The sequence below is a fragment of the Colletotrichum higginsianum genome, chromosome 6 (genome assembly GCF_001672515.1).
Source record: "Colletotrichum higginsianum IMI 349063 chromosome 6, whole genome shotgun sequence".
In the NCBI taxonomy this organism is placed as follows: Eukaryota; Fungi; Ascomycota; class Sordariomycetes; order Glomerellales; family Glomerellaceae; genus Colletotrichum; species Colletotrichum higginsianum.
Window position 1 is genome coordinate 530669 of NC_030959.1, and position 27915 is coordinate 558583.

The 27915-nt window shown below is 57.2% G+C and overlaps 13 protein-coding genes across 13 annotated transcripts; 4 read left to right on the plus strand and 9 right to left on the minus strand.

Annotated features, from left to right (window-relative positions):
• Positions 1-412: 412 nt before the first annotated feature.
• CH63R_08564 (40S ribosomal protein S24) lies at positions 413-1244 on the plus strand (the record flags this gene model as incomplete). The annotated part of the gene is made up of 3 exons (XM_018303538.1): positions 413-495; positions 750-997; positions 1168-1244. 3 exons carry the CDS (start codon positions 413-415, stop codon positions 1242-1244), a joined length of 408 nt encoding a protein of 135 aa, XP_018155561.1.
• A 1831-nt stretch (positions 1245-3075) lies between these two features.
• CH63R_08565 (Serine threonine-protein kinase ssn3) lies at positions 3076-4503 on the minus strand (the record flags this gene model as incomplete). Its single annotated transcript, XM_018303539.1, has 2 exons — positions 3076-4379; positions 4458-4503. The coding sequence occupies 2 exons, from the start codon at positions 4501-4503 to the stop codon at positions 3076-3078; spliced, it is 1350 nt and encodes a 449-aa protein (XP_018155562.1).
• A 3312-nt stretch (positions 4504-7815) lies between these two features.
• On the minus strand, positions 7816-9212 carry CH63R_08566 (Actin-like protein 2; the record flags this gene model as incomplete). Its single annotated transcript, XM_018303540.1, has 3 exons — positions 7816-8546; positions 8643-9065; positions 9191-9212. 3 exons carry the CDS (start codon positions 9210-9212, stop codon positions 7816-7818), a joined length of 1176 nt encoding a protein of 391 aa, XP_018155563.1.
• Positions 9213-9780: 568 nt separating this feature from the next.
• CH63R_08567 (Hydantoin racemase) lies at positions 9781-10728 on the plus strand (the record flags this gene model as incomplete). The annotated part of the gene is made up of 2 exons (XM_018303541.1): positions 9781-9894; positions 10048-10728. 2 exons carry the CDS (start codon positions 9781-9783, stop codon positions 10726-10728), a joined length of 795 nt encoding a protein of 264 aa, XP_018155564.1.
• Positions 10729-10848: 120 nt separating this feature from the next.
• On the minus strand, positions 10849-12478 carry CH63R_08568 (Hexose transporter; the record flags this gene model as incomplete). Its single annotated transcript, XM_018303542.1, has 2 exons — positions 10849-12273; positions 12374-12478. 2 exons carry the CDS (start codon positions 12476-12478, stop codon positions 10849-10851), a joined length of 1530 nt encoding a protein of 509 aa, XP_018155565.1.
• Positions 12479-13137: 659 nt separating this feature from the next.
• CH63R_08569 (NmrA-like family protein) lies at positions 13138-14150 on the minus strand (the record flags this gene model as incomplete). The annotated part of the gene is made up of 2 exons (XM_018303543.1): positions 13138-13486; positions 13552-14150. 2 exons carry the CDS (start codon positions 14148-14150, stop codon positions 13138-13140), a joined length of 948 nt encoding a protein of 315 aa, XP_018155566.1.
• A 730-nt stretch (positions 14151-14880) lies between these two features.
• On the plus strand, positions 14881-16371 carry CH63R_08570 (RNA polymerase Rpb7-like domain-containing protein; the record flags this gene model as incomplete). The annotated part of the gene is made up of 1 exon (XM_018303544.1): positions 14881-16371. One exon carries the CDS (start codon positions 14881-14883, stop codon positions 16369-16371), a length of 1491 nt encoding a protein of 496 aa, XP_018155567.1.
• A 523-nt stretch (positions 16372-16894) lies between these two features.
• CH63R_08571 (uncharacterized protein) lies at positions 16895-17344 on the minus strand (the record flags this gene model as incomplete). Its single annotated transcript, XM_018303545.1, has 2 exons — positions 16895-17042; positions 17100-17344. The coding sequence occupies 2 exons, from the start codon at positions 17342-17344 to the stop codon at positions 16895-16897; spliced, it is 393 nt and encodes a 130-aa protein (XP_018155568.1).
• Positions 17345-18416: 1072 nt separating this feature from the next.
• CH63R_08572 (uncharacterized protein) lies at positions 18417-19666 on the minus strand (the record flags this gene model as incomplete). The annotated part of the gene is made up of 6 exons (XM_018303546.1): positions 18417-18517; positions 18578-18720; positions 18850-18892; positions 18950-18977; positions 19063-19148; positions 19207-19666. The coding sequence occupies 6 exons, from the start codon at positions 19664-19666 to the stop codon at positions 18417-18419; spliced, it is 861 nt and encodes a 286-aa protein (XP_018155569.1).
• A 1597-nt stretch (positions 19667-21263) lies between these two features.
• Positions 21264-21956, minus strand: CH63R_08573 (Glutathione S-transferase domain-containing protein; the record flags this gene model as incomplete). The annotated part of the gene is made up of 1 exon (XM_018303547.1): positions 21264-21956. One exon carries the CDS (start codon positions 21954-21956, stop codon positions 21264-21266), a length of 693 nt encoding a protein of 230 aa, XP_018155570.1.
• Positions 21957-23031: 1075 nt separating this feature from the next.
• Positions 23032-24390, plus strand: CH63R_08574 (RF-1 domain-containing protein; the record flags this gene model as incomplete). Its single annotated transcript, XM_018303548.1, has 2 exons — positions 23032-23035; positions 23207-24390. 2 exons carry the CDS (start codon positions 23032-23034, stop codon positions 24388-24390), a joined length of 1188 nt encoding a protein of 395 aa, XP_018155571.1.
• Positions 24391-25280: 890 nt separating this feature from the next.
• Positions 25281-26000, minus strand: CH63R_08575 (PRELI-like family protein; the record flags this gene model as incomplete). The annotated part of the gene is made up of 1 exon (XM_018303549.1): positions 25281-26000. The coding sequence occupies one exon, from the start codon at positions 25998-26000 to the stop codon at positions 25281-25283; it is 720 nt and encodes a 239-aa protein (XP_018155572.1).
• A 1391-nt stretch (positions 26001-27391) lies between these two features.
• On the minus strand, positions 27392-27775 carry CH63R_08576 (uncharacterized protein; the record flags this gene model as incomplete). Its single annotated transcript, XM_018303550.1, has 1 exon — positions 27392-27775. The coding sequence occupies one exon, from the start codon at positions 27773-27775 to the stop codon at positions 27392-27394; it is 384 nt and encodes a 127-aa protein (XP_018155573.1).
• Positions 27776-27915: the final 140 nt, after the last annotated feature.

Here is a 27915-nt window from a genome sequence, read left to right on the forward strand (position 1 = left end):
TCTTCCGTCGAGATGCCCAAGATGCGAAGAAAGATGAAGAAACAAGTGCTGGGTCAGGAAAACACGACGAGCACTGTGCAAACACCACTGCAGTGTGGGCTTGTCGCCTGAACCTCTCACAAACAAGCTAGATTATATCGCACTGTAATATCACCCGCCAATCAAGAAATAGCCACAGCAGTCAGTCAGCTGACTGTGAGTGGTCCCACATGATTTCGGTTTTTTGGTGCGGCCTTCCTCGCCTCAGGCACCAAATTAGGGCTTCCACCCACAAGCGTGCCTGCGCGCGAAAACTCCCAGACCCCATCACAACCACTCTGCGAACTTTTGACGACACCACACCTTTCCGACTCTTCTGTCCCAGCGCCAACCCATCTCGACAGACAGATCAGCCCGCCCCCCGACCGCAAAGATGGCGGACGTCGACACCCCCGTCACCCTGCGAACTCGCAAGTTCATCCGTAACCCCCTGCTTGGCCGTAAGCAGATGGTCGTGTGAGTTTGCCCCTCCAGATTATCTCTGTTCCCCGAAGGAAGGAAAGCGCGCACGAGGAAAAACATCGAACGAGGAGGAGCCGGGAAAGACGGCATCATCAAACCGACACATCGAATCACGACACACCAGCCATACTCGACGGCTGCGAACGGACGGGAAAGGCGGGCGTGTGCGAAAAGGATCGATTGGGGGAAACCAAAAACTTTTTTTGCTGCGTGTGCGTCCGGGAATGCTGACGGTTCTTCTCGCTCAGTGACATCCTCCACCCCGGCCGCGCCAACATCTCCAAGGATGAGCTCCGTGAGAAGCTTGGCTCCCTGTACAAGGCCACCAAGGACCAGATCAACGTCTTCGGCCTCCGCACCCAGTTCGGTGGTGGCAAGACCACTGGCTTCGCCCTCGTCTACGACTCCCCCGAGGCCATGAAGAAGTTCGAGCCCCACTACAGACTGGTCCGCGTCGGCTTCGCCAACAAGATCGAGAAGGCCAGCAGACAGCAGCGTACGTCGAGTCCCCATCCCATCGCTGCCACGGCTGTGCCCGGTCGCCGTTGGGTCGGACAAGCACTTGTCCTGCCCAGACGACCCAGGCGCACATCAACACATGCCGCGGTGGTGAAGCATCACCCTTCACACAGTGAACCTATGGCTGACACTACTCGCGCTCCACAGGCAAGCAGCGCAAGAACCGCCAGAAGACTCTGCGCGGAACGGCGAAGGTCAAGGGTCCCAAGAAGAAGAAGGAATAAGCATCTCGCTTTGTTGCCTAGGGTTAAGGCATGCGAGGGATTTCCCCCGGATCATCCGCAAAACAGTGGGCGGCGTTGGTGGAACATCAAAAAAACATACGAATCAAAATGTTGTCTTTGGGCTCTCGTGTTGTTGTTCCGCCGGTGGGGGGACGTCCCTCGTCTTCGCTCTCGTGGGGTTGTCCATTTCGGCTGCGGCCATGTGCATTATACGACGAAACAATGCGGCTTTTGCATCGTCCCTGTGTCGGTCCGGCGGGTTTATGGCCGGCCGCGCAAAACTACTAGAGTCAACGCGGCGTGAAACGGGGGAATGGGTTCATGATTCTCTCAAATACGAAATGCATCAAACACGCGTATCCCGATGGTTCTCCAAGTCTAGTCCACGACGCCTGTTCACCCAACAATATTCCGTACGGTAGCCTAGAGTGACCACCCTCGCAGTTGGTTCTTGAATGTGATGTTGATGTCTGATACGAGACATCCTAGCCGTGTCTGAGAAGTAGTGGGAGAGCCTTCCCACCTGGACAATTGGGGCATTGCGACGTGCTATCTGACTCTGCCACTCTGCCAGCTGTTGGCCCGGAACGGCTCGCTCGCAAACGCATTATGGCAGACGATGGCGGTCTATGGACCTCGACGCGTTGATGGTCCCTTACGATACCGCGAGGCAACCGATCCGAGCCTGGCGCCACCCATACTTCCATCCCACCGAAGCCGAAAATTGCTGCTTTCAAGGCCATTGAAGACGTCAGACATGAACCGACGGTGCAAAAAACAACAATTTATTTGTCTTTTTTCTGCCTCTTCTCTTTGACAGCACCGTCAGCACCGTGAACTCGACCGTTTCCCTTTCATCTAAGCCCTCCGTCCACTCTGCCGACAGTCATTTCGGCCACCGTCTGATGCATCCCTACTGCTGCCTTTTCACAGCGCGCCCTAGGGGACTTCCGTGGCAATCTCCCACAATACGTGCGCTCTAGACAGAGTATTCCCCTCCTCTGTCTTCACGTAAAAAAATAAAATAGAAACACTAGTGACGGGAAAACAAAAGAGAGGAGATTGGGGGGGGGGGGGGGGGGGCTACTTGGCTGATTACACTTCTTTCTAGTTAACATCAAAACTGATGCCAGCGCCGGATCATCATACGATACATCGTCAAGACGGGCGAGAAGTGACCACGGTCCGCGACGACCTCTTTGCCAAACCGTCCTCTCTCTCTCCCACTCGCCCACGCCATCCAGGTGACCGACCCCCTTCGCATAAACTACACCTGTCGTAAGGTTTCGACAGACAGTTCGGGTCTTGCTTGCCTACACCTCAAATAGGCATCCTGAGCGAGTGCCTCCCTTCGTCATTGAAACTGCGTCTTGGGAACCCGTCTCGGCATCCCCATCCAAAGACCAAGTCTTGTCCAGGGAGCGATCGATCCAACTCCAGAGGGCGTTGACAACGCAAAGAACACAAGAGGTTCCAACCGACCTTCTGCCACCGGCGGATTTATCGGGAATCTACCCTCTTTCTCAAGGAGACTGACTGTCCACGTCTTGAGGGGCCTGGGTTCGTCACCGAGGGGTTCCGCGAGTTGCTCGTAAATTATCTTTTATTGAAGCCTGTAATGGTATTCATGCACCGCCCAATCCCAGCACTAAAAAGAAACCACCATGTTGCAACGCCACTCTTTCGCCAACCCCGAACCGTTCTATTCCAGTGTTCGATACCAAGACGAAACGCAACGCCCATGCCATGCCAGTAGCAGTCCATGTATGTCTTTAGCCCTTCCCTCATACACCACCACAACGCCAGGAGATGACTTGGGCTGGCTGCTCTCTCACACCTCCCTCAACTTCTTCACGGGCCTGGCCAACGAGTCGTCCGGCAGCCCGCTCCTCTTCGTCCCGGGTAGGCTGCTCGTCCGAATGTCGTTGTCATCCTGGCTCACCCTGCGGTGCGGGTACTCGTTCTTCAGCCCCTCGAAGCAGTGCGCGTTGAGCCGGTCGCCCGTCGAGAAGAACGGATGCTGCAGCGCCTTGGCCGCCGTCAGCCGCTCCACGGGGTCGTACTCCAGCAGGCTCGCCAGCAGCTTGTACCCCTCCGCGCCGAGGCTTGCCAGTGGCGCGCCGTTGCCCTGCGGCGCCGACGTCGCGCTGCTCGAGGCGCCCTGGGAGATGGTGCTGTAGTACCACTTCTCGAGGTTCGATCCGCTCGGTGCGGGCGGGTGGTGGCCGTAGCCGTGCCCGCGGTGGTGGCCGTGATGGCCGTGGTGGTGCGGCGTCATGGGCGGCTGCAGAGTCGACAGCTGGGGGTACTCGGGCATGGCCGTCAGCAGCGGCCACCGCTCCTTGGACGGCAATCCCATGATGTCGACAATCTTTTGCATCTGGTTCCGCTGGAAGGGCACTGTCTTCTTGCTGTCCATCTTGGCCTCCTCGCCCTTGAAGATGGGTCGCAGAGACAGTAGCTCCGCAAAGATGCAGCCGACGGCCCACATGTCGATGGCAGGGGTGTAGTGACGGCTGCCGAGGATGAGCTCCGGCGCGCGATACCATATAGTCACGACAACCTTATCACCGCTGAAGAGGGAATGCAGGGGCTTGTCGAAGCGGCGGGCCAGTCCCAGGTCGCCGATCTTGACCTCGCCGGCCGAGGTGACCATGATATTGGCTGGCTTGAGATCGCGGTGCAGAATCCAGTTGGCATGGAGGTACTGGCAGCCGTTGAGGAGCTGGAACATGATGCTTTTGACGGTCTGGGGCGGGATGGGGTGGCGCGGGTTCTGGGTGTGGTGGTGGATGATTTGTAGCAGGTCATGCTCGGCGTACTCAAAGACCATAAAGATGCACTTGTCCTCGAGGATGATCTCGATGAGCTTGATGACGTTGGCGTGCTTCAGCTCACTGCACAGGGACATTTCGCGGATGGCGGATTGCGAGATGCCCGTGTACGAGATTTGCTCGCCCTCCTTGTCAGGCTTGAATTTCTTGATGGCAAACTCGCCCTTCTGGCCCTGACGGCCGAGGGCCTTGTAGACACGGCCATAAGTACCGGAGCTGATGAAGCCGACGACCTTGTACCGCTCGATGACGCGGACTTTGGGCTGGTAATTGATGTGGCCGAGGCCGCGGTCCGCCGGGTCTGTGAGAACTTCGGTCAGCACGACTGGAGGTGAGTCAAGCAGAGACCGACACGGGACCGGGAAAGGATGTCAAATACAGGAGCTGTGAGAATGCAGGCCGCCGTAGCCGACGCCCCTCCACATGTTTGTTTAAAGAGTATGAAAGTTACGCTTTACGGAACAAGATGGGGTGTGTATGGGACGGGCCGGCGAGAGGACGATCGATGTGGGAGGAAAACACAGTATGTACTACTGGCTCACAGACGACACATATCTCTTTTTAAGAGGGGGGAGGGAGGTTTGCGTCCGTCAGGAAGAGGTATCAGGTGAGGCTTTGAGAAGCGGCACGCAGCTGACGATAGCCGCAAGGCAAGCGTGGGACAGACAATACGATACGGCACGTCGAAGCAGGCAGAGCTCACCGCCGATCTCCAACGGCAGGTCCAGTCCTCGTCTAGAGCCTGAATGATGCAACGAGCTTGGGGCGGGTGGGTTTCGCGGGGGAGGAAGGGCTGGTGGCTCTAGGCTTCAGACAGAGAGGGCAGGGCAGTGAGCACCGAGCAGAGAATATAGCGCCGGCGGAAAAATGCAGCTTGCCACCCGACGAAACACGCCTCGCGGCACACAGTTCTCGCGACGTTGCGCCGGAACCCTTTTCCCTTTTGGCTGAGCGGACGCCGGTCGGTCGTGAGATGGGGTGCAAGGAGCGGTGGAGAATGAAAACGGGGAGACTCGCAGAGAGGTGCAGATGCAGGGCCCCCAAAATATGTATTCTCCCAAGGCGGGATACCCGGTAGGATGGAATAGGAGGGGAGGGGGGGCCAGGAATATGATTGGGATTGGGGGAAAGGATTGATTTTTGGGATATGTGCTGGGATTTCTCTCTGAGTGGGTGGTGTGGACGAATGAGTATCTTGCCGGGACGGGGCAAACCGAAAATGCAGACTCGAGGTGAGAGGGAATGGGAATGATGAGCAAAAGCAGGCGAGACCGAACCCTGGGTCCGATCCCGAGCAGTTTGCAGCTCCGAAAAATTGGTCTTGACTTGGCAGGAAAGTTTGCAACTCTGTGCAGTTGCAGCGGCGCAGAGAGGAACCGTATTCAGGGGTGAGGGTGAGAGAGAGAGAGTGAGTGAAAATCGAGTGAGTTGTGGGTGGGTGTGCAGTACGACAAACGATGTGCAGGATTTAGGGGTGGGAGGGGCTGGCTGCAATCGACGAGATGCGATTCGATATGCAAGGCGGATGGAACACCCGGGGACGTGACCGTCGATCAACAAGAGGGGAAAAGGTGGATAAAACTGGACATGAAGAGAAGCGGCATCAAATAAGGGTAACGAACGGGCAGGTCTTGAAGGTCGTCGTCTCGTCAAGGTCGGCAGCGTGGCATAGAGTGGCTTCCTTGCTCAACAGACTCTGGCCGTCCCGTTTCGCCGCACGCTGCTAATCTCGCTCACTCTTACGTTTCGGCACTCTCTCTCCTCTCTTGGTTTGCCTTTCCGAACGACGACACTTTGACAGCAACTCGAGTCAGGCGAGAGGGCAAAAACTGGGGAGCTGAGGGGGGGGCAAAGCGACAGCCGAGAGCTACGGGGAGCCTTTGCGGAAACGAAAGAAGAAAAAGTGTATGATGAACATGCACCGAACCACAAGCAAAAATCCAAAACTTACCTTCAAACGCTGCCTGGACGCTCCTCTTGAGATTACCCGTCCGCACCGAGCTGGGGCCCGAGGCAACGGTTGACGGGTTGGTCAGACTCATCATCCGACGCGAGGGCTCGCTGCTGACTCTGATATCCGTTTTGGAGTCGAACTCGGAATTCCAACTGGTCCCGGTTATTCTCCCCCAAACACACGCCGCGTTGATTCGTGGGGTCCTCCCTCGTCGCGTATCCTCTTGGTGTTCCGAGCCCCGTTCCTCTCCTTTTCTCTCAGAGTCTCAGACCTCACTCTCAGCTTCGTGCCTCGCTTGCTCGAGTCGGAAGTGCAATGCTGCACCGGTAATTGCGGTCGTTCTCTATCCGCCCCAGTCTGTGAGATTAACCCTCAAACTGCCCTGTCCCGGGAACCAAGACGGTTGCTTTGGTCTGTTCCAGAGAAACTCCGCCGGAACGTGGCGAAAACGGGGCGCTCAGGTTCTTCAGTGGGTATTGTTCGGCGCAATTCTGGAATTGGGATAGGGTAGGGAAACCGTAGTGATGTAGCTCCGGCTCAGAGTCTCCAAAAACGAGCCAAGGTCGGTCCGGGCGAAGCAGGGCCAATGATCCAATCTAGCGAGGGAAGATGTCAAGGCCTGATCAGTCAGGTCTGTCCGTCCACGGTCTGTCTGGATCAGCTCAGGGACATGCGTAGGCCTCAAATGGCGCAATATCTGTCTTCTCGTAGGGTACGAAGGCGGCGATGGTGGTGTGCGTGCCCGGTGGTTTCTGAATGACTAATATGCCGCTGGAGACAGATGCGCCTGGCGCGTATGACACGGCAAAAAAAAAAAAAAAAAAAAAAAAAGGAATATGCGAGCCCGGAAACCCAGAATTGCTGGTGAGCTTATCCTGAACAGCCTGTTGGGCGTCTCTGGTGGTGGGCGGATCTCTCTGCACACGCGGGTGAAGGGTAAAGGGGGGTCACCAATCTGGCCTCGTGGACACCCTCTCCCTCCTTCTCTCGAGTCGCGCGATGTTAGATGGGGGGGGCTTGACCCAGCTCCGATGCGGGCGCGGCTGGCGGACGGCAATCCAATCCCCTCGGTGGCGCAAGCAAGTGATGAACAACCTGTGTAATGTATGGTGTGTATGGGTGTGCGTGTGTCTCTGTACAGTCCCGCAATGCGAGATCGCGCCGCGTGGGTTGGTTTCGGGGTTTACTGTGTTGCGATCACAAGCGATGACGGAATGGGAGTGCGGAGAAACAGCAAAGGCCTGGGCAGAACATCCCAATGCGAGAGAAGCAACAGGCGACGCGATCCAAGGATGAGTGAGCGCGCGCGCGCGCGGGTCTGTCGGGATGAACCGATGGAAGTGGAGAGTGAGTGAGAGGAAAGGAGATTTAGTCCGGAGGCGAAAGAGATAGAGAGGAAGAGAAACAAATGAGTTGGCGTTGACGTTTCACGAAGGGAAGGCACGCCAGACGAGGCGGCGGTGACCATCTCTGGGAGTGGGAAGCCCGCCGTCGCCTTTGGGCTACAGTGTCAACCGTCTGCCCTGGCACACCGTGTTGGCAATCTTGCAGGCTTAGAGCCCCCTTCCACTTGGATAAGGTATCTTGCTCAATGATTCCTCATTGATGTCAACACGCACGTCGGAACACAATGCCGTTGATAGGTATCATGAAAAGACTCCATCGACTTTTTCGTTAGAAAACAGAAAACGAGGCTCTAAAACGTGCCACATGCATGCTAGGTCTACCACCAGGACTAACAACTCAGACAAGACGGGCCACCAAACCAGCAACCGCTTGTTTTTTATCGTGGGCCGAGCTTCTCGAGCACGCGCGGTCCCTGCTCATCCCACTCCTCCTTGGTCACCCACATGCCCTCCTTGTCGGCCATGATGTTGGCCAGCACCGCACCTCCGAGGAACACCATGTGCCTCCGGCGCGGCGGGTCTTCTATCCGGACCTTGAACTTGTTTAATCTCTCCGGGTTACCGCCCAGCACCCGCGTCAGCCACAGCTGCTTAAGCTCCTTCTCCAACCGCGATGGGAGACCCGGGTACATGCTGCTGCCGCCCGACAGCACAATGGCCTTGAACAGCGACGACCGCACGTCCACGTCGGCCGCCTGGATCGTGTTGAACAGGAACTCGGCGATGCCCGGCTGCTCGCAGTCCACGAGGTGCGGCTGGAACAGGCATTCCGGTGCCTCGAAGCGCTCGCTGCCCACCCTGATGACGCGGCCGTCGGGTAACGTGTAGCTCTCCACCAGCACCGTCGTGTCTTCGCTCAGCCGCTTGTCCAGCTCCAGGTCGTATGAGACATAGCAGAGCTTCTCCTTGATCTGGCGGACCGTCTCGAAGTCGGCCGTTCGGTTGAGCGCGTATCCGCGGCGCAGCAGGAGCGCAATTAGGTTGCGCGTGACGTCTCGGCCCGCCACGTCCAGTCTGCGCGTGAGGTGGTTCAGCACGACCGACTCGTACACGGGGACGATATGGGTCACACCGTCTCCCGAGTCGACGACGACACCAGAGCTAAGACCTGGAAACACCAATGTCAGCTCCCCTCCGTGCATACATACCACATACATGCCAATCCTCCAATTGAGGGCTCGTCAAGCTTACGGGCGCAACATACCTTGGGCATAGAGAGCCAGCACGGCCTGGATAGCAACGTAAACGCCGCCGAATCCGTAGCGGTCAAACATGACCTCGCACATCTGCTCACGGTTGCGCAGCGGGTTCATCGGCGGCTCGGTCAGCAGGATCTTGCGGCCGCGCGGGTCGACCTTCATCTTCTCGAAGAAGGTGTAGTCCCAAAGATGCTGCATGTCGTCCCACTTCTTGACGATTCCGTTCTCCATCGGGTAGCTGATCTGGAGCATCGTCCGGGCGGCGGCGGCCTCGTCACCGCACATGATATCCTTGATGACCACATCGTTGTCCTCGCCCTTCTCCTCCGTTCTCAGGATCGGTCGGCCGACGATGGACGGGTATTGGAATTCGGGGAAGTTCTGCGCTGCGTAGCCGACCTTGAGGAAACCTGTTCCTCCGTCGAGGACTGTGGATCTTGTCGTCAGCCACCACTTGCCAATCGCAGCACCGGGGACGGGGGAGAGCAGCCGTCCAAGCAACGGCTGCTGTTGCTGCTGCTACTAATGCTGCATCAAGGCGATTGCGTCTTACCGATGGGGGCCTCGGCTGCCATTGTGAAAGCAGAAGAAGCTCTGAGCTTGCGGGATGATAGCTTCTGTGGGAGGGGGCGGGAGGTGAGATGATGTGTGGTTGGGGGGGAGAGAGAGCGCCCTGGAAGCTGTTACGTCTGTGTCGTCGATAGTGGGGTTTGGGTCGGGTTCGCTGCCTTCCAGTCTCCTGCTCTGCTGTGCTGTGCTACAACTGGATCGTCTTAGCCTCTGGGAGGTGGCTGAGCTATCACGTGATACCCCGCAGCGACCATCTTCCCTGGCTGGGTGCACTGTCACTGTCACTGAGCACTGATCGCTGAGCACTGAGCTCTGAGCACTGTAGCGTACCTAATGGTACGTAGCGGCAACGTCAGCGGACCGGCAAGGCTCCACATTTGACGGAAGAAATATCCACTTATCCCAAGGCCGCTGTTCGGCGGGACGCTCGACATGGATGATGGAGCTTTGATGGACGTGGAGTACCTGCGGTAGCTTCACACTCATTTTTCACCCGAATTTGGAGCGCCACTCGGGTGTGCTGACCGAGATACTCACACACTCAAGACTTTGTTTCCGTCCAAGATAGTGATCATGACGACCCGCGTGCTTCGACGGAACATCAGGATCCTCGTGATCAACCCAAACTCCTCGGAGGACATGACGAGGGGCATGGAGAGGGCTATACAAGCAATGCCCTTGCACGATGTAAGCCGGGGGGGTTGAGATTTTTCCAAGACAAAAAAGAAATTTGAGAAAGCACAGGCAGTCTTTTAAAAAAAGAGCCCACACCCCTTTGAGAAAGACGCGAAGAAGAAGAAGAAAAGAAAAAAAGGCACAAGAGGCTGACTTTCGTGTCAGTCCCTCGAGGTCCACACGTACACGGCGCCGCCCGAGAGCCCGGCGAGCATCGACGGCGACGACGACATCCGGCTGAGCACCGACGTCGTGGTCCGGGACCTCGTCAACAGCGGCAAGCTCGACCAGTACGACGGCGTGCTCGTCGCCTGCTACAGCGTCCACACGCTTGTCGAGAAGCTCTCCCGCCAGTTCCACGCGTCCCTCGCCGTCACCGGCATCTTCGAGGCGAGCGTCCTCACCGCGACGGCGCTCCTGCCGCACAGCTCGACCGCCTCGTACCTCTCGTCCAAGTGGGGCGTCGTCACCACGGGCGAGTTCTGGGAGGAGCACCTGAGCCGGGGCGTCACGGGCTACCTGGGCCAGAGGGACCAGTCCGAGAACGTCAAGTTCGGCGGCGTCACGTCGACGGGCCTGATGGCCGGGGATTTCCACCACGTCAGTCCAGCCGAGGTTAGGGCCAAGCTCGAGCTGGCCACCAAAAGGCTGCTCGGCAGCGGGGATGTGCGCTGCGTCGTCATGGGGTGCGCCGGCATGGCTGGACTGGAAGATATCATCCGCAACTCAGCAATGGACGTTTACGGCGAGACCAAGGGCAGGCAGGTCTTCATTGTCGACGGCGTCAAGGCCGGCATTTTGCAACTGGAGCAAACGGTCAGAAGCAGGCGCTTGTTCCAAATTTGAGCCAGTCTATCTAATAATACCCCCTTCGCTACCACCCGAATCTCTAACCCAACGCCAGATGTTTTCCCATACAAATAACACATCAAAACATGCGAATAGTTGAGGGTGCGTCTGTGTGTCTTAATCAAGTCGTCGAGTTCGGCCCCAGACCTCATCGGCATCCTTCTTGCCCTTTGTCTCAGGAACCTTGACGGAAACAAAGAGGGCAAACAGCAGGGCAAACCCAGCGAAGAGGAAGTATACCCAGCCGGCACCTCCAAGCCACTGGTTGAGCGACTTGTTGATGATGGGGAAGAACTGGGCAACGAGGAACGTTGCGACGTAGTTGGATCCCAGAGACCAAGACTGAGTGGCGCCAACGGCTTCCTGTCCCACCAGTTCCGAGGCGAGAATGAAAGGGACCGGCCCCAGGCCAACCGCGAAGAATGCCACGAAGGTCACAACCGACACGGCCGACAGGATCTTGACTCCGAACTGGATGGAGAGGGCTAGGACGAGCGAACTGGTACCCTGTCCGATGATGGAGATGAGGATGCACCTCTTTCGACCGAGCTTGTCTGGCAGCGGAGAGCATGCCGCGGTGGTGATTAGGTTGACCACGGAGATCAGGATCGTCAGCAGGGCCGAGCTCACGGGGAGCACGTCGGTCAACAAAGACACGGAGTACATGATGATGGAGTTGATGCCACACAGCTGCTGCGCAAACATGATGCCGACGACGGCGGCGATGGCAGGGCGGGTCAGCGGGTCCTTTACAACTTGGAAAAAGCCGAGATGGACGGGAGAGCTGTGCTTCGAGAGACCAGGAGACACGGGCGGGACGCTTTCGGCCTGGGCCAGAAGACCCTCTTGCTCGGCGTTCACCTCGCCGTCCCAGCTCTCGACCTCTTCGCGGATGTCAAAGTTCTTGCCGCGGATCCGCTGCAGGGTGCGGCGGGCTTGCGGGACATCGCCGTTGGCAGCGAGCCAGGCGGGGCTCTCGGGAATCAGCAGCAAGCCGAAGGCTTGGGCCAAGGCAACGAAGACACCCGCGGCCAGGATCCACCGCCATGCCTTTCCGTAGCTCAAAAAGAACCCCAATGTCTGGACGATCAGGATGCCAACGTTGATCGAAACCTGGGTCATGGCGCCGAACAGACCGCGCTCCTTGGGCGGTGCGATCTCGCTGATGTACAGGGGGACGATGACGGTCGACGCACCGCCGGCGGCACCGGTGAAGAATCGGCCGATGGCCAGAACGGGGGGCGCTCCGGCGATCGTCTCGATGACGGCGCCGATGACGAAGAAGATGGCGGTGACCCTCATGGCAGGGCGTCGGCCGCGCTTCGAAGAGAAGGGCCCGGCGCAGAGGGCGCCAACAAGGCCGCCGACGGTGAAGATGGAGGAGACGGTCGCGAAAACGGCGTCAGTCATGGGGATACAGTCGGGAAGCCAGCTATGGGTTTCGGGGGGGGATTTGGTGTGTATCCATTCCACAATGACTCCCTTGGCCGCGATGGACTTCTTGCGGCAGGTGAGGACATCTTGCGGCGCATTCAGTTCGGCCTAGCGGACAGTCGGAGGTGGTTAGCAGGCGTCCCTCGCGTGACTGGATTAAGCAATTGGAGCTCAGGATGGGCGGAGAGGGATGCCACTCAATACGCACAAGATGGAAGCCGAACTGCAGGGGTCCCAAGGTCGAGACAAGAATCAGGACAATCAGGTAGGGGCTGACATCGTGTATGCACTGCCGAAGACCTGAGGGAGCCATGCTGACGACACTTGTTATCGGGAATCTGGGGTTATGTGTCGTCCAAAAGAGAATCCAGGGACTGACTGGTTGGTGTATGAGGAGGGAAAGTTTGGAAGATTCAGTTCAGCTCGGTTCAGGGTAGAAGTGGAAGTCGGGACGACGAAGCGAATACGGACTTGAGGGCGTGGGAAAGCTGGGGGGAGAGCTGGGGGGAGAGCAGGGGGAGCTGCCCACATTCCACAACGGCCACACCTAAGACACCTCACTGTTACGCCGCTTTCAGCAATTCCTCAGTCCTGATCCGGTGCACCTGAGCAAGAACCCCACGCGCTGGCACCAGCGGGGGCCGGGGCCCGTCGGCGGCTAGCGGTCGTCCCCGCTGCACACTATCCAGCCAAATCATAAAGTTGTTTGTTTCAATAAGCTTGCGTACCGTACTGTGCCTATGTCAAGTGAATCCGGGCACAACGGCTTCAGAGCAGAACGATGTAATGACAAGATCTGAAGAAAATTTTGAGAATCACCTATATATAGGTCCGAGTGGTAGCTTCGTTGTGTGTAAAGGGAATTGGAGTTGAAAACACTCTGCTTGTTGATGCTTCACACAACTCGCTTCATAGCTTTGCTTTGACATCTGCCACACATGAATGTTCAATTGCTTATTTCTTCGGATGGTTCTATTGAGCCTTACCCAATGACCGTTTCACGGCCACCTCTAGCGTCTCGACATCTTGGGGCCCAAGCCCGATCCTCTCGTTGTCCGTCTTCTCGTACAACGTGCCACCCTCGGCCCAGATGCGTCGCAGAGTGAAGATGGTCGCATAAGGGACGCCATCGGCCCACGCCTTCTCCTCGGCCTCCCTGAGCTTCTGCAGCGGCGAGTAGACCACTTCCCACTTGGCACCCGTCTGCTTCTCATACTCGGCCAAGATGTCTTTGCCGGTCGCCACGAAGGACTGTACCTTGAGGGCGCGGTTGAAGGATGCCTCGGGGTGACGGAGCGAGGCGACCAGAGTCTTGCCAACGCTGCGTGGAGTCAGTACGAACTACCTCTGTGACCGATAAAACAAATGGAGGGGGTTGGGACTTACTCCTTCATGGTGATTAAGCCGACCTTGCCCTCGCCATCCTCGACAAGGACAGCCTTGCGGTTGGCCGTGTCAAACCCGCCGGCTTCCTGCGCCACGGCGGGCAGCGTCAAGAACATGTCGACGTACGGGCCCGTCACGAGGTACGTGTACTTGAGCCGCCGGACGTTCTCGCGGATGTACCTGCGCACTTTGAGCTTGGCCTGGTGAGGCTTCTCGTCGGCGCTCTTGGGGCTGTACTCGATGTCGGTGCCATATTCGGAGGGGAAAAACCATTTGACAGAGTCGGTCTCCTCGGCCAGCTTGATCAGGTCAATCTGCTTCTCAATGACATTCCTGCCCAGTGCCGAGATGACCGTATCGGCATCCCTGTAAGCGGCCTGGATCTGCTCGTTATCGTCGACGTCGCCGCTGATAACCTTGGCGCCCTTTTTCTTCCAGCCATCGAGCAGCGCCGGTTTCTTTTCCACCGTGGCGGGCGATGTGAAAATGGTGATTTGACCGAACGAGGGGCTGGCGTCCAGCAAGGCCTCGGTAATGAAAAGGCCAATGTTACCCGTCGCGCCAAAGACGAGAATCTTGGAAGGTCTGAAAGTCGACATGGTGATGGGTCGTCAAGTTTTACTGTGTTCTTATACGTGACGATGGATGCGGTTCTTTGCAAAGCAAGATGATACTATTAGGACATATTTTTAGGTGGAAGTACGAGTGCAGCCAGAGTCGCCCCGCCGAAACTGCATTTGTAAGTTGTGCTTCGACCCCCTCGGGACTGACGCCATCTCAAGACGTGCTTGGAGGGCGGAGGGGCATGGCATTTGTTAGGGAGCGAAGGGCGCGATGAGGGGAACGGATGCGAGGACCGTCCAATCCCGCGCCCATATCCCGCAAGTAAGCGGTCCCCAACTCGACCGGCCTTCTCCACATCAAATGGAGCGAGCTGCACCGCTCCGAGATCCGGTGATGACACTGGTCAATTGCTCTCAATTGCTGTTGAAGTGCAATGCGAGCTCGATGTTCGGAGGAGGAAGGCGGTCAACCTCCCAAAACCCCCGAACTACACCGGGAACGGTACGTACCTCTGGCCCCATCTATCCACCCCTGTCGGTACCGTGTTGTCTGACAGGCTGAACGGCCCAGGCGCGGGAGACGGGCGACCCCACCACCGATCGGTGAAGTTTCCCTAGAAATTTTTTTAAACCGCGAAGACGTGAACCTTTTTTTTTATTTTATATAATCGAAAAAATCGGGAACGCAGCTACCTCGCGACCCGCCGGGCGAGATCGACGACAGACAACCCAACAAAGAGACCTCGATACCGACAAGCCCGCAATCATGGCGGCAACCGACTCCCCGTTGGTCAATGGGCACAAGTCCGACAAGAAAAGCAAGAAGGACAAGAAGGAGAAGAAGCGCCTGCGCGAGGAGGATGCCGAGGCTGGCGAGGAGCGCAAGCACAAGCGCACCAAGAGCATAGGCGTGGCGCAGGACGACGATGACGACGATGAGTCTCCCGTGGCATCCCAGGACCTTTCCCTGGCCGCCTTGACGAACACCACCAACGGCGAGCCGTCGCCCGAGAAAAAGAAGAAGAAGGACAAGAAGCACAGAAAGTCGGTAGGAGACGCCGCGGAAGATGCGTCGGACGCCGAGCGTAAGGAGAAGAAGGACAAGAAGAAGAAGCGCAAGTCACAACACAAGGAGGCCGAGGACGACGTCGAGGGCTCCTTCGCCGATGCCGCCGCCACACCGGCAAGCGAAAAGAAGGAAAAGAAGACCAAGAAGACCAAGGCAGCTACCCCCGATCCCGTAGCCGAGAACGACGACAACGGCGATGCCATGGACGTCGACTCCCCGGCCAAGACGAAATCAACATCTCGAGTCCACCAACCCCCCGACGCGCCCTCCAAGCCCTCGTTCCCCTTCTTCACCCAGACCGTCTCCCTATACCTCCCCCTCTACCCCGTAGGCTGGGACACGCCCTGTACGGCCGCCGCGTCGCAGCACCTCGAGCCGCTCGTGAACCGCTACGTCCCAGAGCTCAAGGGCGTCCTCCTCGCCTTCCGCAACGTTGCCGTCTCGGAGCAGCCCGGTCGCCGCCATGCCGCCACAAACGACAGCGAGCACTGTGACCTCGTCTCCGTCGACGAGTACGCCGTCGGTTTCGGCTACGTCACCGTCGACGTCGACCTCTTCCTGCCCCGCCGCGGCGCCTGGATGGAAGGCAGCATCAACCTCGAGAACGAAGGCCACATCGGCGTCGTCTGCTGGGGCAAGTTCAACGCCAGCATTGAGTCGGCCCGCCTGCCGCCCGAATGGCGCTGGGTCCACGCCGGTTCCGCCGAGGCGGCGTCCTACGTCGCCGACCCCTTCGACAACGACGACGACGACAACGCCTCGGCGCGCGCCGCTGAGGACGAGCACGGCGCCGTGCGCCAGATCCATACGACGGGTTTCTGGGTCGACGGCGCCGGCGACAAGGTCAAGGGCCGCGTCCGGTTCCGCATCAAGGCCTTCGACGTCGGCGTTAGCGGCGACCACGGCTACCTCAGCCTCGAGGGCACCATGCTCGACGCCGCCGGCGAGAAGGCCGCCATCCAGCACGATGCTGACCAGGAGCGCAGGCGCCGCGCCGGCAAGAGCGGCGGTATCCTCTCCAAGGAGCGCCGCCGCATGCCCGAGTTCAGCGTGACCAAGTTCGGCGTGGTCGAGGACGAGGAGGACAAGGCGCTGCGGCAGGACGTGTGGAACACGACGGAGCCGGTGACGGACAACGAGGCCGGGGGCAAGGAGGCGTTTACGGGCATCTCGGCCGAGGAGGCGTAGGAGAAATGCCGGCCGATGACCGGATGGCCTTTTCTTTCTCTGCGTCTATGATTCCCCCCTTACCCTGGGATGATGGCTTTTATTCGGGCGTTTTGAGGATTAGGGAAAAAACTTTTGACAATGATACAACACTTACACGCCCATGTCCGGATAATGTTGGGCTCGGGAAGCAAAGGGACTGTACTTTTTGTAGTGCCACTGTTGCAGCTCTCGAACTGCAAACCGAACTACTCTTGGATGATCCGTACGCTTATGAGCGCGCTTGACGCTGCGCCGCGTAGCATTGTGTGTGCCCAGAAGAGAGAGAGCATTCCTGCCTTCGCCGTTCTTGACTCGCATGATCGTTGTGGGTTTGTATCCTTCTGTTTCTTAGCAGAGCCAGCCAGCCATGCCATGAAATTCGTATGAGAGGATCTCCGTCGACGGAGATCAGACCAGATCCGTGCCCCGGCCGTCTCCAGACCTGCGATACCCAGCTCTGCGTCCTAATCGCCCTTCCGATCCGTCACACGCCACCATCTTCCTATGCCGGAACGCCATCTTCTTCAAAGTGCCACAAAAGCGCCAGGGATTGCATGTAAGCAATAAGCTCCGGCACTTCGACGAAGTCGCCATAGCGAGCCCAAGTCTCGGGGCCGATGCGTCCTATGAAACCCTCCCGCGGGTTGACACTGTTAGCCACTCACTCGCCTCGCTCCCGAAAGGGATTTTTCGCAAAAAGAAATGACAAAGCACCCGAGAGGAAAGCCTCACCGACGATGGAGCCCCTGGGGCCGAAACCCAGCCACGAGAAGACCGGGATGACGCAATACCGGATGAGCATGCCCGCGACCATGTTCGGGAACCACGCGAGGAGGATGACGATGATGAAGCCGAGGTCTCGGATGAGGAGGTAGTAGCCTCTGTCGAGGAGGAAGCGGAAGAATGTGAGGATGAGGAGAATGAGGTAGGTCGTCATTTCGAGGAGGACCATATTTACGGGGGTCATCCAGAGGTCTTGTTCTAGGTATCTAGAGGTGTCGACTGTTTTGTGTAGGTAGTTTGGTGTTTTGAGTGTGTTTCTGAGGCGATGTAAATGAAGTCCTCGACCTGGAGTTTGCGGAAAACAAATGAAGGAAGGAGAGGACTTGGTTCTGCCTGATGTCGAAAGGGAGCGAGAGTAAGAGTGGGTGAAGCCCGGGACGAGAGTGTGTCCTGACCATGCCTTTCTTCACACGCATGGGAGCCAAAGGGCCTATCTCTTGATCTTCTCCTCATCTTGAGGTCAACTTGATGGCAAGTGAATGCAGTCTTTGGAACCAAGTGTACATCCCGCGGCTTGATTTTCTCCTGTCTCAAAGGAGAGGAGATCCAATGGCAAAAAAACCCCTTGGACAATGCAAAGGTGTTGCTTACGGATTTTACATGGATATATATACGTTCTGGCCACAGGAAGTCGTCATTTTTAGACAGGCAGTATTTTGGTAAACGATACTCAATCAGCTCATTCTTCCGAGAGGCAATTGAGATGGCTGATTCCAACCCGACTATGAAAATGCAGTTTTTGGGCAAACGAGACAAGCATCTAGGGGAATTTTCACTTAGGAACCCAAATCATAAACATGGCTGCTGGTGTATTCTCTGGATCTACGGCCAAGGGAGCCTCATCTTCGCCGAGGTTGCCGACGTTGTGCATGATCAGACTCTCGTGGTGTGACGAGGAGTATCATGGATCGATCCTCTTGAATCGAACAGACCTGCTGGCAGAGTGGTGTGAGGACAGGACAGAGTGAAGTGATGATTGAGGTGGTAAAACTGAAGGTGATTCTCGACTTAGATCGCATTCAATGATACGGACGGTTTCCTTCTGCAAGAGCTTCAAAGTTTCAAATGGTTTAAAAGTAGCCATTGAACACTTGAGCGCCATCATCTGCCAACATCACTACGCCACGTCCTATTTCACTCTGTAGCTCCCAGTCCTCCCATGGTTCTAATCCCTCCGATACTCCGAGGGACACAGAGTTCGTCGCAACGCAGCATACAATCCATCCGTGTTAAAGTCGAGACTAGATTTGCCAGGTCATGGCGATGTGCTGCAAGTAGGCGAAGAACCCGCCACCGGGGACAGCTCCACCGTAGAAGGACTGCCACCAGGCAGCCCACGAGCCTACAAGAAACGTATGAGTAGTCGATCAAGCACTGGAAGACATTCGGGAAGAAAACTAACCGGCGACGGGGCCGACAGGACCGAAACCGATGAGCGACAGGAAAAAAGGCACAAGTGCGGCGATCACAAGAATTACGATGAAGAACTCGATCATTTTGGCGACGTTTGCTGGATGAATGGAGGTGGTTGGTGCGTTGTTGTTTCTGTTGGTGAAAAAGAACAGTACAGTGGTATAAGGTAAGTAAGTGTTGTCTGGTTGAGAGGGATTTTGCTTGCAGAGGGAATATGGAAGATGAATGAGGGAACAGAGAACCCTTGTAACTAATACTTACCCTTGAACATCAGTTAAGTAGTTCATCGAACGAAAGAAATCACCTGATCTAAGGTTGCCTTGGGAGCAAGCTCAAAGGGATGTTGCTTCATCTTACGTACTGTATTTACTTGCTACTTGGTTACCAACCTATCTAGTGATTGTGTAGACACGGCTACAGCTTAGCCTATACCCGAGGCCTCCCCCAGACCCGAGACAGAAGTCATTTCCATACCATGCCAAGTCGTTGAAAGAAGGAGAAGAGGGAATCCTTGGGGACATAGCCGGCGTAACGAGCCTGCCAAAAGGCGGCGAACGTGTCTTTGGCAGACATCAACGTCGATTCAACATGTGTCAAGGGCCGTGAGATATGACTTACCGGCAACTGGACCAAGCTCGCCGAAGCCGAGGGCCTCAAGAACCCAGGGGGAGACGAGAACCAAGACGCCGATGGCGATGAGGGTCACGAAGACGGGGTGATCCTTTGCGAACTGGAAGACGCTCTCGGCGGCCTCGATAGCCTTATCCATGGCATCCCTGACCACCTGGCCAATGGTGTCGCGATGCTGGACGAGGTACTCGATACCCCGAAGAATGTACTTTGCCAACTCCTCAGTCCAGGAGTTGACGGTGACAATGTTCCTGAGGCGGCGCTCGAGGTTCTTGCCCCCCTTCTCAGCCGTGCGGAGGATGTCGATGAACTCTCCGGCGGCATCATGAGCGGATCGAACAGGCTGCTCGGTGATCACACCGAGTTGCTTCTCTACTATGACGGCAGGCTGCCGCTGGGGCTCCGAGAGCAGGCCGAGAAAGCACTCGAAGCATCGAGAGCAGTCCATCTTGGTGCTGATTCTGGGTTGAGTTGTAGATCGAGAATTCGGTATCGAGACGATGAGAGTCGGAGTCTCGATAGGGGTTTGTTTATGGAAAGCAGGGGAGGATGGGGGGAGGGGGAGAGGGCATCAAGTATCCAGAGGCAGCAGCAGGCCGGCATTGCGCGTACCGTCTTTGCTCTGGGATTCAACTCGAGGAAAGTGCCGACCTGTTGAGACCAACCTGCGTTTGCCCTTGTGCCGTAAGTTCACACCAACAATCTATTTTTCTCATATCAACTACACTCCCTTCGAGTCTCCTTCGACACAAACACCAGCAGTAAAAAGACAGGCGTTGATACCAAGTCACAGTTCCAGTCGACATTGGCTCGGGCCCCACCCACACGCCCCCAACCGAGTTTCAGTCATGTCGTCCGTCAGCCAACCGTTCATTTTCATACAATTGGTGAAGATGTCAGTCACATCCATCAAAAACCGAGGATAACTTCACATCTAATGAGTAGAAAAAGCAAAAGGATTGGGCCCTAACCAGGGATCGAACCTGGGACCTCTCCCAGAAATGAATCGTCGTGAAGACAACCCTAAGGGAGAATCATACCGCTAGACCATCAGGGCTGATGAATTGTTTGCAAGCTTGCTGCTAATTGGTTGACTGAGACGACAAAATCGGCAATTATTACCCCCACAACGGTCGACTCTCACAAACTCTTTCCAGGTACCCCACAAATGGAAGACCGACCCATTGAACGCACCAGCTGAGTCGCGGCTTTTGGTCTGCCGGATTTTACAGCCGTTGTGAGCACTGTTTTGGGCCGGCCTGTTGTCGATGGCCGAGATCCGAGTCGACAGTCCGTATTTTTTCTGTCGTTCCGGCTCGTCGTGCCTCCGAATGCTGGGTCATGGTCGCCGCGAGTGTGGGCTTGCGCCGACGGATTTGGCATATAGCCTCCGTGGCTTACCTGTGTCAAACTACTACAGACAACACCCTTCCTCTTGACCATATGCGTTCAACTACCCTGTGGAGAGTGGCCCTTTTTTCTCCTTTGAACAAGTGACAATTGAGTCTATCTCAAAAGAAGCAACTGCAACTGCAGGCCCTGGGTTTCTACATCCCTTTGCTTTTGTCAGTATCGTTGCTTCTGTTGGCCATTACATATTGCTCATATCTAGTTGCTATCCTCTAGCTGCCGTTGACTTCCAGTAACCAACCGGTTAGTAGCGGATGGTCTTTATGTCGGTGGTCAACAAAAAGGCCAATTTTGCTCTTCAATACGGGAGCGGACCGACTGAGACTCGGCGGACCATGACTGCTCACTGGCGGTAGCCCGTTCATAGCCTGTCTAACACTTCACTTTCTGAGCCTATCATTGATTACATTGCTTGAACACGTTTTATTGGGGCGATGAGACTGACAGTCGAGGTTTTGCGGGAAATATGTCTGTTGGGAGCAGCTTCGACGTTGGTAAAGGTGGTGAAGAATTGAACGAAACTCAGAGAACCGCAGTGTCACAAAATGCAACAACATCATCTTCACTGACGATAACCTTGGTCCAGAGGCTACTACTTAACCATTATCCCATTGTTCACGAGATGACCCGGAATCTCATTGGGTCGGAGACAAGTCCTTTAGAACCTTGCGCCCTCGCACAACATCTGCCTCATGATACGGCTCCCGTGCGGTTTCGGCAATGCCGTCCTTGATCCACTGGCTGACAGCAGGGTGCTCCAACAGCGTCTGCACATACGCCATGGCTGGCTCCGACACCTTCAGCCCAAACGTCTGGATCCGCGTCGCAACGGGCGCGAAGAAGGCGTCGGCGGCGGTGAACTCGCCGCCCGCCAGGAACGGACCGCCAAACCGCGTCAGGCCGTCGGTCCACAGCTGGTCCAGTCGATCGAGGTCGCGCTGCAGGGCGGCGTTGGGAGGCCCGCCGAGGTCGATGCGCAGGGCGACGTTCATGGAGCACTGGTCGCGGATGGCGTCAAAGCCGGCGTGCATTTCGGCGGCGGCGCAGCGGGCGAAGGCGCGGGCGGCGGGGTCGCGGGGCCAGGCGGCCGGGTGGGCCTCGGCGATGTACTCGACGATGGCGAGGGAGTCCCAGACGGTGACGTCGCCGTCGAGCAGGGTCGGGACCTTGCCGGTGGGCGAGAAGGAGAGGAATGCGGGCTGGCGGAGGCCGGCGGTGAAGGTCTGCAGCCGTTCCTCAAAGGGGATGCCGAGGGCCTTGAGGAGCACCCAGGGTCTCATGGACCAGCTGGAGTAGCGCTTGTTGGCGATGAAAAGGACGAGGCCCATTGTGAGTGGCGCCGGGGGTTAGAAGTATGGGGATGCTCGAGCCTAGGTTCTATCTGAGATGAGGGTTGAGAATGAAGCGGAGGTGTTGGACGGTGATCGATGATCGTTAGTGTTCAACGAGAGACCCTTGATATATGCAACCCGCACTAGCGGCTTGACTCATCTGGCGATGTGCTTTCCCAGCTACTCTTTTTCGCGCCCTTCGGTCTGGCAACCGAAGGATCATGCAGGCGGGGCGACCCTTTCCACTGCACAGTACTCTGCAGCCCAGACTAGGTATTTACCAATACAGCCTCAAGTATTCAAGCTTAACCCAACTGCGGGCTATGCAGAGAAATGGTGTAGCTGAGCTGCTGCATTAAAACACGAGAAAGGCGTAGCGTGTTCCACGCCCGCCGAGCGAGCAGCGGTTAAATGTGGAGTGCGGCTGGGTGGTCGCATGAAGCGCATGTCAACGGAAGGGCGTTACTAGCCCGGGAAGAAGAAGAGGAAGAAGAAGCCCTGTTGCTTAGCGGTAGCCGGAAGATACTGAGAAAAGAGCTTCCGCAATGGTATTCGGTTTAAAACCTTGTGTCGTCGGAGTTCAGTCCGGCCCTTGTCCTGTACTGCGTAGGGCAGAGCCAAGCTGGAGAGCTGTGCGGGAGTCTAGACATGGTGCAACTAGTTGATGATGTCTGAAGAACAGCCGCACTCAATGAGCGAGGGAAGGGTATTTGTAAGTGGTATGGTTAAAGGCGAGAGTTGTCGAGGAGTAGATCAAGATGGTGAACTCGACCAAATTGACTCGATAATATTAAGCGGGAGAGGTTTGATGACAGGAAACTCAATTCTTTGATGGTGCGTGTTAGTGGGAGGAATGATGCATTACGTAAGACGGTTTTTGGGTGGATGGGATGTATGGAATTCTGGAATTTGTATCAAAGCTCCGGTACAGAGTGACCATCTGCGACTGAACTTTTTTTTTTGGTTTTTTGACGTGCTGCGACCAACCAATTCCTCCCCGAAACCTGTCAAATATCACCTGCCAGTCCCCCTCATTCAGCTCCCCTCCAGCCCCGAGTATGAACGCGGCGCCATGGGTGTGTCGGCGTTGCCTGGGAGGGTTCCTGAAGCCCAGGAGCAGCACCCAATTCATCCGCCGTGCTAGCTCAGGCAAGCTCCCATCGCGCCCCTCGTCCACGCCCCGAGGGCCCAGCTAACCCGGTTTCCACTTCCCCTCGTCGCAGACACAACCGCACACCTCCCGCCAGCCCTCCTCCAACGAGCGCGCGCCCTCACGACCGAACACGATGCCCTCGCCCGCTCCCTCGAATCCGACTTTGACTCCAAAACGGCCCGCCGGATGGGCGAGCTCTCGAGCGTCGCTACGGCCCTCCGCGAATGGGAACGCGCGACGAGCTCCATCGCGGAGCTCAACGGCCTCTTGGGCTCCAAGGACAAGGAACTCCGGGACATGGCCGCCGAGGAGCTTGAGTCGACAAACGGCCAGCTCTCGGCCCTCTCGCGCAAGCTCTCGGCCTCGCTGACGCCCAAGGACCCCTACGCCCACATGCCCTGCCTGCTCGAGATCCGTCCGGGTCCCGGTGGTCTCGAGGGCCGCTTCTTCGCCGACACGCTGTTCCGCATGTACAAGCAGTACCTCTCGCGCAGGGGCTACCGCTCGCAAGTGATCAAGTACGACACGGTCGAGGCCGCCGGCGACCTGTCCACGGCGGCGGGCGAGAGCGCGCTGCAGGAGGCCGTCATCGAGATCCAGGACCCGGGCGCCTACGACCTGTTCCGCGGCGAGGCCGGCATGCACCGCGTGCAGCGAATCCCGGCGACGGAGAAGAACGGCCGCGTGCACACGAGCGCCGTGGCCGTGTGGGTGCTGCCGTCCTTCCAGGAGAGCGGCGACGGGGCCAAGGACTTCAACAACCCGGACAGCGACTTCTACATCGACCCGTCCGAGGTCAAGATCGAGACGATGCGCGCGCGCGGCGCCGGCGGGCAGCATGTCAACAAGACGGAGTCGGCGATCCGCATGACGCACGCGCCGACGGGCACCGTCGTCAGCATGCAGGACTCGCGGTCGCAGTCGCGCAACCGCGAGGACGCGTGGAAGCTGATGCGGTCGCGCGTGGCGCTGATCCGGCGCGAGGCCCGCGAGGAGGCGGCGGCGCAGCTGCGCGACAACGTGCTCTCGCGCCACCGCATCTCGCGCAGCGACAAGATCCGCACGTACAACTACAACCAGGACCGCGTCACGGACCACCGCGCCGGCGTCGACGTGTACAACCTCGTCGACGTCATCGACGGCGGCGAGTCGCTCGACAAGATCGTCGACGCCGTCAAGGACTGGCTCGTGTCCGGGGACATCGCGGCCATGATGGCGGAGCAGGAGGCCGCTGCCGCTGCCGCGGCGGCGTCGGACGTGAAGAAGGCGGAAAAGTGATGTAGTAGGTGGTAACGTTAACGTTGTAACGGTGTTGTATTCATACTGTAGATTATTATTTAGACCAAAAAAGAGGGACACAGACGGGCCTGCAAGTTGGGACTCGGAATCAAGCCCCCCCCCCCCCCCCCCCCCCCCCCTCAAAGGTCAAGGGTGCTGGCGAGGCAATCAAGATGATTCATCTCGACAAATGGACTGTTTCATCCACACCTCGCTGTCTTCGTGCCACGGGATATCCTGGCTTGCCCAGAAAAGAGGGTTGTTGTCTAACCACGTTTTCTCGTGCTGCCCGGAGCCGTCCAAAAAAAAAAAACCAATCGTGCAGAACGCCAAGATCCGGGGCCGCATGCTTAAACTGACCGCCCGTAGGCCGCCGTCCGAGCATATTAGCCACGGACCGCAATGGTCCTTGCAGGAGATGACGGAGCAAGACACCGGTTTCGCATGGGAATCACCGGGTGGCGCCCGCGAATTGGAACAACTAGAGGGTCTTGTATATATCAAACACTTTCAACTACCTACGTCGGTGCCCAAATACAAGAGAGGGGAATGTCATACAAGAACGGCATGACAGAGGAAGCCCTAGATTTTTCTTGTTTTCCCCGTCGCGAGCCGTTTGGATTTTTGGTTTCCTTTGCCGTGTCCTCGCCAACCGCCGATAAAAAAAAAGCCATAAAGACGCCGCGCTATGGTCCTGGAATAATGTACAACAAGTGGGTGGGTTAGGGGTACAAGGGGGGTGACCTTCAGAGCGTGACCTGCAGAATATCGGCCGTGAATGGTTTTACATGTGTGCTCTCTCTCTCTCTCTCTCTCTCTCCTTCAGGCAAGGTCACGCTCCAAAAGGTTGCATTCGTCAGATCGAGTCCCCGGAGAGGGCCATCACCAGATCAGGCCAACTGACGCTCGCGTCTCATCATCTCCAGCACGCCGACGACGCCGTTCTTGCGAAGCCTTTCCAGGACGACGCGCATGCCCTCGCGGCTCTTGCCCATCTGGTCCTGCGTCTTGCTCGAGGCGATGCTCTCGATGCTGCGCTGGACGCCGCGGGCGCCAATGCCGCTCATCCAACCGGGCATCCAGCGGCCGTCCTTCTGCTCAGGGTGGTCGGCCGGCGAGGGAGCCTGGTCCTTCTTCCCGCCGCGGAGCCTCTCGCCGAGGCGCGACTTGTAGACAAGGGTGGTGGTCACGTCGGTAGTGGCGGCGTCGCGGGGTGCGTCGGCGGGCAGGCGGAAGTCCTGCTTCTCAACGACGGACAGCACGTTCATAAAGTTGAGGTTGCGGCTCTCGGTGCGCATCCAGCCCTCGCGCATGTCGATGACGGATGTCTCGAGGACGTAGGTCGCCTTCTCGCCGGCGGAGCCACCACCGGTAATGGAGGCCGGAAGGAGCTTGAAGACGGGGGCCGGCATGCGCGACTTCTTCAGGTGGATGCGGGTCGTGTGCAGCCTGCCCGTGGCCGGGTCGAGACGGCTGTCGATGGTGTCGGTGCTGAGGACATGGGTGGAGAAGGGGTTGAGCTTGGGGGACGAGTAGCGGAGGAAGTATGCGAGCGTCACCGTCGGGAAAGGGTGGGAGTAGGTGTGGTTCGTCGTGTGGGTGAGGACCATGTTGGCTGGCGAAAAAGTGGTTGGGGTGGTCTCGTGTAGTTTTTTTCTTCTTGTTTTGCTGCAATGGGATTTCGATATAGTCGTTGTCTCGAGTGCTTCGGGTCTGCGATGGCGCTCACGTTCGTCGGGACGAAAGAGGCGTTGACATCGAGTAGCCTGTCGGCGGAGAAGGGGGGGCCCAATGCAGAAAGATGGGCAGACAGAGAGATGTATGGGTTGTTTTGAGAAGTTGAGGGTGAAAATTGAAGCTATATCCGGGAGCTCGGGCACCGGGGTTTTCGGTTTTTGTCGGCGTCGGGGTTTGGGTGCAGCGCAAATCGTGAGTCGTCGTGTGAATGGCCAAGGGCGAACAAGGGAGAGGAAGAAACGAAGAGAAGCGGCGGATGCGGAGAGAGAGAAAGGGGGATGATGAGGAGGAGGAGGAGGAGGAGGAGGAGGAGTGGGAGGAGGAGGAGGAGGTATAAGAGGGGGACGACCGTAGTAATGATGTAGTGCTCGTGCGTGTGTGGTTCGATTCGGTCGGTCAGGTCGATTGATTTTGGGGGGAGAAGTGCGACCATTCTTTTTGGTCTGGGCGTCCTCGTTCCCTTCCCCGACACGCCGCGCCGTCGCACACCGGGACTTTCCAGCCACTGAGAAACGCCGCCAATTGGCTTTGCTTGCTAAAGCTGCAGGCTCTTATTGGTCAGATGATCGATCTGCATCCGCTTCTTGTCAGGCGAGCTTGGGCCACCCAGCGGGGGCAAAATCACATGATGTGGAGTACACCGACTCCGACCTTCTCCTCACCGAGAGCTATGAGAGGTGGTGAGCTGTCACTTCCATGTCATTGTCCGGCACGCCGGGGCTAACACTCTTTAAGCCTCACCTTCGGCCCCACATTGAAACGCAACCTCAGCTCAGCAAGTCCGTCGCCATGTGGCTGTAAACTTTACGTCTGAAACACTTCGCGGCAACGGCGGCTGGCCGATGGATATGTTTGCTGGGTTGGGCATGATTTACACAGTACATGGAATAGCCTGAGCTTCGGTATCTGATTGGTCCGACCTACTCGGTCCTGTGGCCGATGAAGCCATGTTCGTGGTTCGGTATCGTTTCGCTGACAGTGGTAACCGCCCACACACCTGTGGACTCATGATTCAAGCAGGATGTAAATGCTTTCAATACCTCAGCTGATCTAGATCAAGAGCGGTCTTTAGTTTCGATGTGTGGTGTCCAGTTCACGCGAGAGAAATAGTCAGAAAATACATCTGTTTCCTCTCTACGTCGACTGCTTTGCCTCACCTTCAATATCATTCAACAAACCGACACCAAATGCACCCGAGTTCTCAAACGTCAAAATCAGGTCTACAATTGATTCTCATAAACCAGCAGAAGCATCACTACGCCCGCTACTTCGGTGCTTCAACCCTTGTCGGTGGCAGAGGATCCCCTCCCAACTCGACAGGTCCCGATGCTTCCCACGGGAGCTCTGAAGGGCTTGAACGGCCAAGGCCTGATAGTGGATTGCGCTTGAAGCCTCCACACTTCGTCGTTTCTTCTACACGTCGGATCGATGCAGCTCCCGCGCCTAAGCGACCTGCCTCGCGGATTCCAACAGAGGCCGTTCGGCCGACACTCGTCTTTCGTACGGGTGTTGCAGCGCATGCTATGTGAGCTTTCCATGCAAGGCGCGTATTTAGTGACGCCGATGTTCCACAAGTCATATCGGCTCGTGCCGTTCGGGACGAAGCGAAGGCGACGACTGTCGAGACAAGTGCTGTTTCTACTCGCATGGCGAGCCGTGTTGTCGTTTTTCTCCTGAAGACGTAAGAATGATAGGTCCGAAGCATAGTACAGGGGAAACAAACCGAATGGTAGGGGCTGGATTGAGGAGGAGGAAGGACACGGGAAGAGTCCTTGTCCCCTTCCCCGC